At 48.6% G+C, this 13,202-nt stretch overlaps 1 protein-coding gene across 2 annotated transcripts in view; it reads right to left on the bottom strand.

Annotated features, from left to right (window-relative positions):
- Positions 1 to 4,061: 4,061 nt before the first annotated feature.
- Pxylp1 (2-phosphoxylose phosphatase 1) overlaps positions 4,062 to 13,202 on the bottom strand; it is a 64,593-nt gene continuing 55,452 nt past the window's right edge. For both annotated transcript variants that reach the window (XM_032910037.1, XM_032910038.1), the window contains exons 5-6: positions 8,800 to 8,939; positions 4,062 to 5,420 (exon numbers count right to left, since the gene is read on the bottom strand). In XM_032910037.1, the coding sequence (XP_032765928.1) occupies positions 4,483 to 5,420; positions 8,800 to 8,939 (1,078 nt within the window). In that variant the 3' untranslated portion in view covers positions 4,062 to 4,482. The remainder of the gene's footprint in view (positions 5,421 to 8,799; positions 8,940 to 13,202) is intronic.

The raw sequence follows: 13,202 nt of genomic DNA on the forward strand, positions 1-13,202 counted from the left end.
CTCTCGTTTGGCTGACTCACCAATGATATCCTTCTGCTGAGGGCGCTGCAGCCCTGAGTTCTGCTCCTCTTGGTGACCCTTTCCTCACTAACGCTCATCTGTCTCACCTGTGAGCCAGGCCTCAGCAGCCTGCAGGGCCTGATCGAGCCTGTGCATTCAGCTCTTGCACTCTTGTTTCTGAGCTAGCTCTTGGGTAGGCATGAACACAGTCCTAAGTTGTTCGGAAGTCCTGAGCAATGGGGATCAGAGGTAGCCTCCCACTAGCCACTACTGAAGCCCCAGACTTTACGCTGTGTATTTGCAGTTACATCCTAACACACCAGGGTGACCCACCGGCCTGGCATGCTGAACCTGTTTTGGGGGGTTTCTGAAGATTCAGAGAGGCATGTATCCCCACTGTTCATGCATCAGTTCTGGAAAGGGGACTTACCTAAGTCTTCTCCCAGTCTAATTCTGCGGAACCTGTGAAGATCTTCAGTTATGTGCTTAGTAGTTTTCTTGGTAAGCCATTTATTATTGCTAATTATTACTACCAGGCCAGTATCACAGGCCTGTACTCAGGAAACTAAAGCAGGAGGACCTTAAGACTAAGGCCACCTGGGTAAGTTACTGAGACCCTCTCTTAGAGAGGAAAAGGATTATTCATGTAGCTCAGTGGGAGAGTGCTTACCTAGCACGTATGAGGGCCTGGGTTCAATTCCAGGCACTAGAACAAGTTAACAAACTCTAATTCTAACAGCATACAATTAAGTTCTTTAAGTCTGTTCAAAGTGAAGCTGGACAAAGAATGCTCAGCCCAGCATGGTAATGGCCACTTGCGGTTCCAGCATAGGAAGAAGAGGGAAGGAGCAGAGAAGGGGGGTCCATGGGTGTGTGGGTATGCGCATGCGTGTGTGTGCACTTGGGCATGCATGCAGGATGGGCTATGAAGTTGAAGTTGGGTGGGTAGGGAGGTAGAAATGGATCTGGTGGGGTTGGGGATTTAGCTCAGTGGTAGAGCGCTTGCCTAGAAGCGCAAGGCCCTGGGTTTGGTCCCCAGCTCAAAAAAAAAAAAAAAAAAAAAAAAAAAAAAAAAAAAAAAAAAAGGATCTGGTTATCTGGTTGGAGGATGGGGCTGCATATGATAAAAATATTTTATATAAAATTCTCAAAGAATAAAAATATGTTTAAAACAGCTTAAAATGTCTGTCTTGATACTCTTGAACCTGTACTAACAAAATGTATACATGTGCATACATATACAGCACACATTCTTTAAAAAAAAAAATCTCTAGCACTCAGGAGGCAAAGGCAGGTGAATTTTTGTGAGTTTGAGGCCAGTCTGGCGTATAGATCAAGTTCCAGGAACACAGAGAAACCCTGCCTCTAAAAAACAAAACAAGGGGTTGGGGATTTAGCTCAGTGGTAGAGCGCTTGCCTAGCAACCGCAAGGCCCTGGGTTCGGTCCCCAGATCTGAAAAAAAGAAAAAAAAACCCAAAAATTATTAATCAGTTTTATTTTTGTGTTTCACTAGTATGAAGGTATGTGGACCATTTGTGTGTCTGGTGCCCACGGAAGTCAGAAGGTGTCAGATCCGGAGAACCAGAGTTGGGAACACACACCATGTGACCATGTAGGTGCTTGGAATTGAACCCAAGACCTCTGGAAGAGGACCAAGTGCTCTTAATCACTGAGTTATCTTCCCAGCCCCCTAAAAATACGCCCTTAAAACCAAGTTCTGTAACAATAGATCTAGAATGACCTTGTTCCTACTTTTAAGCTATCCATATTTGGGCAATCTCATAGAAAATTTCAGAGCAATGGTTGTCCAATGGTTCACAGTACACGGAACAGTACACGGTTTCAGAGGTGTGTATCGTGCCTTATCTGATGTTGGTCCACCTTTCTATAAACTCCTTAGGATTTCTAACATCGTAAGACCGCATGAGGATACAGTAAGTAAGTATCCTCATACAGGTGGCCTCTAGATAGCTCCGAGACCAAGGCATGATCAGAGGGTACAACACTCAGGCCCATCCCTCAACCTTCGGAGATGGGAGGGACCAAAGTCATACTTTGGCCACCAAGTGGCCAAAGCCATAATCAATTATGCCCATGTGATTAAGTCTTCATAAAAACCCAACCAACCAACCAACCGGGTTTGGAGAGCTGGGCAGCTAGAGACAGGAAATTAATAGACCGTGGCTCAGCAAGACAGCAAGACAGCGTTGGAAGCCCTGTACCCTCCCCCACACCATATGCACCTCTTCCTCAGCAACACCCCTTGTAATAAACTGCTGTTTCCCTGAAGCCGTGCGATGGCTCGAGCCCAGGGGCTGGAGGTGGGCGGACCTAAATTCATGGCCAGTTGGTCAGAGGCACAGCAAAACCTGCCGACTGAAGATTATTGTGTGTGACAGTTTTGGGCGCTCAACCCGAGGGCTCTGACACCATAGGAACATACGTATCTCAGGACAGAACTGGAAGGCATCCAGCTGCAGAATCGATTGCTCCCTGTGTGGCGGGAAAGCCCGAGCACACCCGCTCCAGTGTGTGGAGAGAGCAGAGTGGGAGAAACTGAGGTTCAACTGAACCCGAGATTACTTCTTCCCCATAAGGCTGAGCTTCACTTTGGAGGCTGTTACTCAGGATTATTTTCCAGAGTGCATTCATTTTAATATAAAAACATGACGCTAGCTACATACGCGTGCGCTCCCAGACCAGTCATGAGTGATGCCATTAGATCAATTCCAAGATTCCAAGGTCTGGGAGTGCACGTGCACATTTTGCATTAAAATTAATCCGCTGTGGAATGAAGGTTTTTAGAACTCTGCCCTTTGAGCTGCCAGTGTCTCAGGAGGTAGAGCCATCTTCTATGAACTTTGATGTTGGCTCTTATCTAAAATACTCACTGTTACAACAGAGTAAGAGTATCATGAGTTGGTGTTTTTAAAATTCCCTCTTTTTACTTTTATTTTTAAATCTTCAAGCTGTGTTTAGCAGTTCTAAATCGGACAGCTTGTGAGTAGGAGAAAGAAACCCGAATAGGCTTTATGAGAGAGAGAGAGAGAGAGAGAGAGAGGGAGAGACAGTTTTCAGGGCTATGTCAAGCAGTTAAAGTGAAATTTTAAAACACTGCTTCTCCCTTGTAAAGAACCTGGGGGGTGAACAGATACACACCATGAGTTGTACAGGCTAAGAATTCAAAATTTTTTATTTCTAAAAACAAAACGTGTTCCAATGCAACACCAGACACAGAGGAAGAGGAAGGCTGGCGTGCCGATGCTGCAGAACCAATGCCGCCCGCATGGCCCTGTCTTCAGAACGAGCTAGCACCATTGACCGAGGAACCACGGAGTCAGTTGTGATCACGCCTGATATATAAAACATTTTAGAAAGATTATTTAACTATGGAATAACAATTTTTTTCTAGAAACCTCTTTAAAAATCGATTGGAATTTGGCATTTGAAATAGATGAAAATGGTTTAAAAATGGACCCAATTCTACAGCTTGTCAAAAGGAATGAGTCATTAGTTATTTATTTTCGGAGGGGGAAAAAGAGAGAGTGTCCGAATTTAGCTTTTGGCCTCCTTCCAACCACCAAGCAGGTGCAGTAAATCGAATATTTCTATAGGAATCCGAACACGTCTAAAACTGGTCTCAGAAAATATTTTCCTAGACTATAAAAATACTAAATGGAATACAAAAGCCCAGCAGTTTGCAGCCAGTAGACTACAGCAGACAAACACCTAAGACACACGTAAAGCTATTTTGTGCCATGATCCTCATGAGCATCAAGTGCTGTAATAGTTATTCCTACACGCTTTCTTACCCAGGGCCATTGCCTGGGCTCGTTACCACGTCAGATACAAAGACCCAACCCTGTGCTTCTAGCAGACGCTCCCAAAGGACCTGCCGCACTGCGGCCCGCTGGCTCCCAAGGAGCGGGAGTCCAACGGCACAGGCTGCTCTTCAAGGTGAGTCAGCAAACAGCCAGCGGCTGGAGCTGGCTGCCGCCTATTCTGCCCACTTATGTATGGCCAACCAGTGCACAGCCGAGATCTGACAGACAGAGACCTTTAGGGCTACCAAGTCTAAGACAGTGATCTTCTGGTCCCTCCAGACAAAGGCTGCCGGGCACACTTTGAACTCGTCCCTCTGGGAAAATTTCCACACAAGGTGAAGGTGAATGTCCGAGATTAAGAGGACTTTGGCAGAGGTTTGCTGGTTCATGGCAGGCCAAAAGGTATATAAGGTTGGCTTGGCAACTGTGAGTGCTGAGCCGAATGCTGGCATTCTAAGCTGCGCACGGCTGTGAGAACGTGCCTTCCTTCCTCTGTGAACTGGCTATTTTGTACCAAGTAGCATACGGTATGTGATCCCGTTTGTCTCGCCCATGAGTATGATCACCCCACCTAATCTGCACCCGTTAGAACTCCGTACCTTGACATCTTAGCAACAGACAGAACCAGCAAGCAGACGCGGCTGTGCTGAGCACCTCCTAGGCCCCTTCCCCGTGACATGCATCGTAATAGTTAGTACTACTGCCATCCAGGGCTACAAACATATCCCTTTTGACAAAGCGGACCAAGTTCTCCAGAGGACACATGGGCTTGGGAGAGTGCTTGTGGAAGTCATGGCAGAAGGAGGTGTGGAAGGTGACGTCAGCCCCATTATACAGAATCCGGACGGAATGCTCGCTGGGCTTTTGACGGTCTTGCCAGAGCTCAAAAACCAGCCTGGCAGCAAACCTTGGGAACCTGGCTTCCAAAAGACCCAAGGCACTGAGGATGGGTGACAGGGTGACGTCGTGAGCAGAGTAGAGGGTGAACAGCCCGTCCCTCCAGCCCGAGGCAGCGCGCTGCATCCGGTTAACCGTCTGATTCAGGATGGGGTGGGCCCCGAGGAGGGAGTACCCAAAGTACAGGAGCTTCTCGTGCCTCTCGCGCTCATCCTCTATCTGGTGCGTCTTGATCACCTTAAAGTGCTCCATGCCAAGGCAGCCACTTCTGCCGCAAGGGAAGCTAACATTGTGGCAGAAGTGGCAGAGCATGGAGTCGATGGGGTTGGCCGCCCGGAGCTGCTTGGTGGGGATGTCCACGATCTTGGCCATCTCCCCGTAGGTCCTCTCTAGGTCGCTGTTCTTCAGACGGAGCAGGTACTGGCGTCGCTGTTCCTTCTCCAGATACTGGTTTCTTAGCGGGCAGTAGCAGCTTCCAGAGCAGAACAGAGCACTTGGTTGGTGCTTGAAGTAGACCTTCTTCCAGTCGAACTCTGGGAGGAAGCCATAGAGCAAGGCTAGCCCGCTCTGCAGGGTGCGGCTCTTCCCCGTGGTCTCTAGGTAAAGCTGGTCTGAGGACCAGTTGTTCGGCAGAAGCTTGTGTTTCCTCAGATAGATGTCCCTCAGCAGCTGGCCATTCTGCAGATGCTGCACGACTCCTGCAACACCAGGGGACACAGAGACTTTCTTACTGCACGTTTAGCCAAAGGGCCACAAAGGACCAGCGCCCGTGTCTGGCATGTTCAATACCAGTTAAAGTTAATGGGATGAGGTCTGTTTCCCCAAAGGGAAGTAGAAGTTGTGAGAAAAGTTTTGTGTCAGCTAGTGTGAGGATGGGGTGTGAAGGACAGCCCTTGTCACAAACCTCTACCCACTGGACTCCCCATTTCCCTAGGGCCAGCAGAGACTAGGAATCCCGCGTCTAGACTGTAATTAGCAAATACCTGAGGACAGGAGTCTGTGTCCGTGAGGAACACAGCATCCTCAGGAAGGGATGGCTACGTGAAGTCTGCCTTACCTGCCAACACCTGCTTTCTGCCTAGTTGACTTACACCTGGGTTGGTCCCTCCTTGGCCCTGTTTCCACTGAAGCTGACTGAAGGCCCTGTTAACCTCTGGGGCCTGTTGTCCTGTTAACCTCTGGGGCCTGCAGGGGCTTTCCAAGCTCAGCCAATTAGTTCACACTCTGCAAGTTCAGACATCCAGACAGAGTGTTTTAAGAACCATAAAGGGGTCAGTGTGTTTATCATGCCCCCTTTAAGTGAAAAAGAAGCAAAAGCAAGAAAGTGTGTTCACAGCTGCTTCGGAATGGAGGCTGCAGAAGTGAGGTGGGTGGAAAGTGGGAATAAGACGTTTTTACCTTCCCTTTAACGCTGTCTGAGCTTTGTACTACAGTGAATGAACAGTTTACAGAAATGAGAAAGCTTTATCCATAAGCAGGAAAGGGCAACCCAAAAGAAAGAAAAAGGCAGGCTTGCCCTCCAGCCTGCAGAATGTGAGGGACCGCCATCTCAGTAATGGGTGGGAATCCTCTGAGGATGCGAACTGCACACAGGCAGTGACCAGCTATGTCATTTATGTTCAGGTGTCTGAATGGTTTAGACAGTCCCACCCCCAAATGAGGTGGGCGCCTTTACCTGCTGGGCCATCTTGTCTACCTCCAGATATGTTCTCGAGTAGTGAAACTGAATACAGAAGGAGGGGTCAGTAGGATACCAGGGCATGTGCACGGGAAGAAAGGTTAGCACCAAGAGTCTGTTTCTTTTTTATTTTTTTAAATTATTATTTTATGGTATATATTTGCCTGCATGAATGTATGTGCACCTGCTGTGTGCCTGATGTCCAAGGAAGTCAGAAGAGGGTGTCAGATCCCCTGAACTGGAGTTATGGATGGTTGTGAGTCTACTTGTGGGTGCTGGGAACTAAACTGAACCCGGATCCTCTGCAAGGGCAGCCAGTGCTTAACCACTGAGCCAGGTCCAGTCTGTCTATGTCTCAGTGGAACTGTTGTTATTTTTTTTTTTTTTCGGAGCTGGGGACGGAACCCAGGGCCTTGCGCTCACTAGGCAAGCGCTCTACCGCTGAGCTAAATCCCCAACCCCCGTCTATGTCTCAGTGGAACTGTGGTACTCTCTTCTGGTTTACTGTCTTTTGCAACTTATACTCATGAGCACCAGAGGGTCTGTAACAAGAAAGGTTATTTAATTTGCTTTTTACATATTTTGTGTGCACACGAGTGCACATGTGCATTGCAGTGTGCACACAGAGGTCAGAGGTCAGCTTGCAGGAGCTGGTTCCTCCCATCTACCACGTGAGACCCAGGGATTGAACTGGAGTCACCAGGTTTGGTAGCCGACCCAGTTTACTCATGACAGCGTCTTGTGGATAAAGTTATCTTTAATTTTAAGAAAGCAGATGTTTAGATACAGATCTTGGGGTCTCCAAGTTGCTTGAGGCCCCAGTCCACATGAGAGAGATTAGATCAACCTCTCTCCCTAGGGCACTGACATAGGAGTTTCAACACTATTATATGTTGTTAAGAACCGACAAATGCTATTAAGGCTGTTAGTTCTGTGCTGAGGTTTTGTTGTCTTTATTATGAAGTCAATTCTAAACATTATTTTAATGTTCTCTGAGAATGACTAAAAACCAGGAGCAGACTGTTTGACAGGCTCTCCTCTGCCTGGCAGCCAAGAGTCCCTTCCCTACTGACTGGCCAGATAGCCTTCCTGGCAGCCTGGCTGCTTTGGACACTTTGTGTTGCCCCGAGGATTCTTCCTCAGGTTCAGGAGACCAACACAGCTGAGGACAGACGGTCTGCTGCAGCCTCAGAGAGCAGCACTGTAATGTAAGCAGGACAAGCCTGGCAAACTCTAGCTAGTCCTGCAGCCATTTTCTCAGGCCAGAGGGCTTTTCCTGGAGGCCCAGAAGGCCTGTGACTGGTGCAGGAAGCCCTTTATTTGTGGGAAAACAGCTATAATTAGTGCAAACATGCCTGCCACACCCGCTGTGATGGTCTGTATATGCTCAGTCCAGGGAGTGGCACTATTAAGACGTGTGGCCCTGTTGGAGTAGGTGTGTCACTGTGGGGGTGGGCTTTAAGATCCTCGTCCTAGCTGCCTGAAAGCCAGTCTTCTCCTAGGTGCCTTCAGATAAAGATGTAGAACTCTCAGCTCCTCCTGCACCATGCCTGCCGGGAAGCTGCCATGTTCCTGCCTTGATGATAATGGACTGAACCTCTGAACCTGTAAGCCAGCCCCAATTAAATGCTGTCCTTATAAGACTTGCCTTGGTCATGGTGTCACCATAAAACCCTAACTAAGACACCCCCTTTCCTGGCTATTCAGTTTGCTTGTCTAGTTAGTCCTCCTTCACTGCCCTCTCATATTGCAAGGCCCAAGGAAAGGACTCTGAGCGGCCTTCCCTTGTCTCCTGACTCCCTGCAGATAGAGCAGTGGCCAAGATGGCAGCCCAGACACCCAGGCAACTGCAATGGGCACAACGGCTGAGGAAACAGAGAGCAGATGAGAGAGGGTGAAGAGCTGAAGAGAGGGCTTTAGAGCCACAGGACAGAAACTGTGGGCCCAGGTTGCTGGAAAGTGTCACACTGTCACTATCCTCGCCCCCTAAGGAGCGTGCGAGTTTTAACACTAGAAGGCATTACTCGCAGCTGCCTTACCTTGTCATTTTGCTCTGTCTGTTGCTGCCACTTACTGCTGATAGAAGCCAAGGACTGCAGTGCCCTCCAAGTGATAGGATGGTTGGCAATTAAGCCCAGAGCAGTAAATTCTTAGTCTTTAAGGTTTCGAGATTAAAAACCTGTGTTTGGCGTACCAGTCCCTGGGCTCTGGGCACTCAAGGCCCAGGACTACCAGTCCTGAAAGAGCCCACCAATTCATGATTTCTGTCTGGGTATAGCCAGGCCCCACACAACTAACTGATAACACATACACCTGCATCCTGGATGACTTTACCGTGTCCTAATGTATGCAAGAGGGGCGAGCGGGAGGGACAGTGACCAGCCAGTTGTTGTACGTACCTGTCTGCGTGAGCTCCCCCATCTCACACAGAGGGTGGTTAGGATACAGAGGCAGGGAACCTAAGGGGCTTTCAAAAGAGGCTCCAGATCCTTTCAGCATGTGACCAATGAAAGCTTCCAGTTTAGGGTGATATGGCTTCCTACAGGGACAAGAGAAGCAGCAGTCAGAATGTTCCAGAACAGTCACACATCAGCACACACAGCTGTGTGTGTCACGGCCTCCGCTGCCTCAAAAGCAGGTTCTGGGGATCAGAAATTCTAAGGTTCCAGTTTCAGGGCCAGGCCGATGGCTCAGTAGTTACGAGTACTGGCAGCTCTTCTGGAGGATCTGGGTTTGATTCCCAGCACCCCACGGTAGCTCACAGTCATCTGTGACTCTAGCCTCAGGAGATCCAATGTCCTCTCCCAGTCTCCATGGTGTATCAACATGCATGAAGGCACAATACCCATACGCATGAAAATAAAGGGAAGACATTTTTTTTTTTTTTGGTTCTTTTTTTTCGGAGCTGGGGACTGAACCCAGGGCCTTGCGCTTCCTAGGCAAGCGCTCTACCACTGAGCTAAATTCCCAACCCCAAGGGAAGACATTTTTAAGGTTACAATTTCATTCTGACTTGACCACAGATGGATACACACAGTGGGGGTCAGCCCAAGTCTCCAACCTCTGTTAAATACAATACACAGGGAGTTGGCGTTGCCCCACACCAGCGCGCCCTACATCCTGCTGCCTCTGGGTCCTGTGGTAGGCAGGAAGCTGCTCTGGTTTCTTCCTTTCCTACCCTGACACTTGTCACCTGCCAGGCTTGTCGATTCGCCGACCTCCTGTCTCTTCATCTCTTCTTCATCATCCTCAGGGCCACTCCCTGGGTTCTGACTTATGCAGCCCCACCTGGATGGCTGTGCGGCCCTTACAGTCCTTCCTCAGCTTAACCCTGCCCTTTCTCGCCTTGCTCCGCAGCCAGAAGGACCAACATCAACCTCATCCGCTCTCACATATTCACAGCGCCACCTTCTGGAGAGGGTTGCACAGCGTCACTTTGCTTTAGGTCCTCTCCAGAGACCGGCCCCCTCTTCTGATGTGATGTTCTGGTCACATAGAGCCAGTCATCTTCCTTTCTCTCAGCGTATAACACACTCCGTTCCTTCCTATCTCCATCCCTTTTTATACATCCTTATAGAAGACCTCTCTCATCTTTACTGTTCCGATGCTGGAACAAACTCTCTTTGGAAAACCACTGACGGAATAAGATAACCAATGCCCCAATGCCTATCTTTCCAGCCCTGTGCAGGCGGTTGTTCAGTTTGCAAATAAAATATCTCACTGAATGCTGGGCAGTAGTGAATGCCTAGAAAAGCTGTGAGGGCTGAGATCACAGAGCAGACACGGCAAAGACAAGCACACTTTACCCCATCACTCTGACGATTTCCCAGATGATGATGACCTATGAGTAATACACCTTTTCGCTGTGTAATAAATGACCTGTGGATACACGCACCTTTTCTCTGAGTAGTAGCAAGGCCCACGTGTGTGTCTGCAGTTTCCAGCTGAACAGAAGTGGACAGAGGGAGCCACTGGCAAGAAAACTGCATGCAAATTGGCACGAGAGCAGCAGATAAATTGTTCTAACGGCAACCCCTGCTGTCTGAAAGCCTAATTAACTTCGGAAATACTTTAAAAACTGATGCCAAGATGGATTTACATCTCTCAAAAGCAGAAAGCTGAAAAATCCATCTTAAAAAATGTTTTAAAATTAGAGTTTGCTAATCTAGACATGCAAAGAGTCTAATAAAGCCCCAGGATGGTTGCCGGGAATTGCGTCTCTTGGAAAAGAAACAGAGCACATTTTATTCTGCCTGAGGCTGAGCACATAAATGTTTATAAACCAAGAAATAAAACGTCCAGACCCACAACACGGCTGTCAACGTGAATTCACATCAACACTGGCTATCCATCAACACAACTCAAATCTTCTGTTCTGGGGCATTATTTCGGCTGGCGACTTCTGAGGCTCTGAAAACGCTTGGCTGCCAATTTTAGAAATGGAATTTCACTACTGCATGTGCTTTGCTGAGATGTTCCAGGTTCTCAGGGCATCTGACTGTTTAACGATGCTGCACTATCTAATGGCATTCAGTACAACTCTCTTCCCTTCCTTTTCTGTTTTGCAGCAGTAAGACAGAAACCCAAGCCCTGGAAATGCTAAGTCAGTCCCACATGCTCTCCCACCAAAAATCAGACCCAGGTCCTTCATGAAAGCTTTTGTCAAGGGACACGAATATGAAGACTCACACAAGAAACACATTTACAGGACAGATAACTAGTGGCTGTTCCTTTTTCATAGTAGGAGGACGGTAGCTGAGTCCTTGAGGCCCGACATGGCCCCACTGCTCAGGTCTCATCCCTACCTCCGTCCCCAGAGCCCAGAGCATGTCTGGTAGATGCTCCAAAAACAGGTGAGAATGAATTCAACACTGACATGCCTCATTCTTAGAAAACATCATGTCCGCGTCTTCCTTAACCCAGAATAATGAAAATTATGTCACCATAGCGGTTATTATAATACTTTGACTTTGATGGGAATATTAAAAATAAAGGCTGTGGTAGGTCAGGGTATAGCTGTATGCCAGATTCCGTTATTTCTCCTCGGCAGTGTGGTTAGCGCCCACTGATGAAGCATGTATTCCTCTCCGAGGTTCTGGCCCCTTCCTGCTCTGCTCCTTTCTCTGGCAGCCGTGTGGGCAAAGCAGCACCCGGGTCAGCTGTGGAGACCGCTGGAGAGTGGGTGACCCGGGTCAGCTGTGGAGACGGTGTTGGAGAGCGAGTGGCTAGATCGGCCGAGTGTCGTTAATCTACCCTTACACAGGAAGAGGCAAACTTCCTTGTTTAGGGCAAGGTGCCTTTGAGTCTCTCTGTCACAGAGCCTGAACTCGCCCTGACTGCTGAGTATGTATTTCTCCTCAGCATAACTCATGACTGTGGCGTCCGTGGGAATCTGCTTCGTGTTGACAACTGAGACAATAAAAATCATTACCTCAAGTTGTTTCCTTGGGACTTATACACATTTTTATATGTACAGTTCCAATGTACTTATCCCACAACGCTCAAGGCAGAATCCCAAGGCCAATTGCATATACGAGGAAACAAACCGTTCAGCTGAGATCTGGGTTCTGCAGGGCTGGCTTCCTGGAGCTGGGACAGCAGTGCTGTTACCAGAAAGTGTAATCTTAAAAGCTCACCTGGCTGGAAACCAAAAGGAATTTATACCTCATCTAAAAATCTTAAACCAACCAAAGAACAGACTGTTTCCAATTTCAACAAAACAATCTTACAAAAAGGCAATCCCATGGGACTTTCCTGGGCCTGCTGTGTAACTTGATATGGCCAACTGTCTGCTTTCCTCGTTCTGCCTGAGACCATTTTAGCCTTATCTGCCGCCCACATGATAAAGATGCTCAAACAAACCACCATGACGATGTCCCAAGCCCTAACTGCACAGCCCTCTGCCCGGCAGACACGCAAGGGACAGTGTGTGGAGGTAGCTCACAAGCCATGCTGGAGCCGGAGCCAGAGTTCCTCTCCAACGCCTATGGCTCCTGAAGGGACAGCGTCAGCAGCAACGTGGTCCTGCTTCTGCTTTTTCACTCCCAACCGGTCATGTGGCCCACCCATCCTACCTGACCTCCAAGGCCATCCCTCCATCTCTGATGCCATTGTTAAGGTTCAGCCTCTGTGGATCTCTCATTTAACAACAAACATTTGTCCTGGGTACTTGGGTGGCAATAGCAATGGACACAGATCAGGGAAATCTCTGACTCAGGGAGGGAGCAGACATTCCAGCCTGGGGAAACACAGCCCACAAGAAACACTGTAATCGTGCATGTATATGAGACACAGACAGAAAGACACCGAGAGACAAACAGACACACAGAGAGACAGCCAGATAGACACAGAGAAACAGCCAGGCAGATAAGACACAGAAAAAAAGAGAGACAGAGAAAGACAGAGAGAACAGACAGGGAATGAGTAACATACTATGGCAAGAGAAGGCAGGAGAGGAGGGTGGAGTGGGGGAGGAGCACCTGCCATTTTAAGTGAAGTGTTCTAAGCAGCTCTCAGGCGATGGCTGAGCCAGGAGACAGGAGGAAGCCCTAGCGCTGCCTGTGTATCTCCTGGAGAGAGGAGACAGTCCGCGCAGCAGTGTGCTCAAGTGTGGAAAGTACATTGGAAGTAGTACACCAAGGGAGAGGAGGGTGGCTGACTGGCTGACAGGGCCAGGAGGGAGGCAGCTTTCCGGATATGGGCTGCGCCTCTGAATAAGGCTTTGCTTTGAGATCACTTCCACATAACAGCCTGAATATCACACCGGCTTGTTCTCATACACTCTGTGGCTGCCAGAAGTCTC

Source organism: Rattus rattus, chromosome 8 (genome assembly GCF_011064425.1).
Source record: "Rattus rattus isolate New Zealand chromosome 8, Rrattus_CSIRO_v1, whole genome shotgun sequence".
NCBI classification, from domain to species: Eukaryota; Metazoa; Chordata; class Mammalia; order Rodentia; family Muridae; genus Rattus; species Rattus rattus.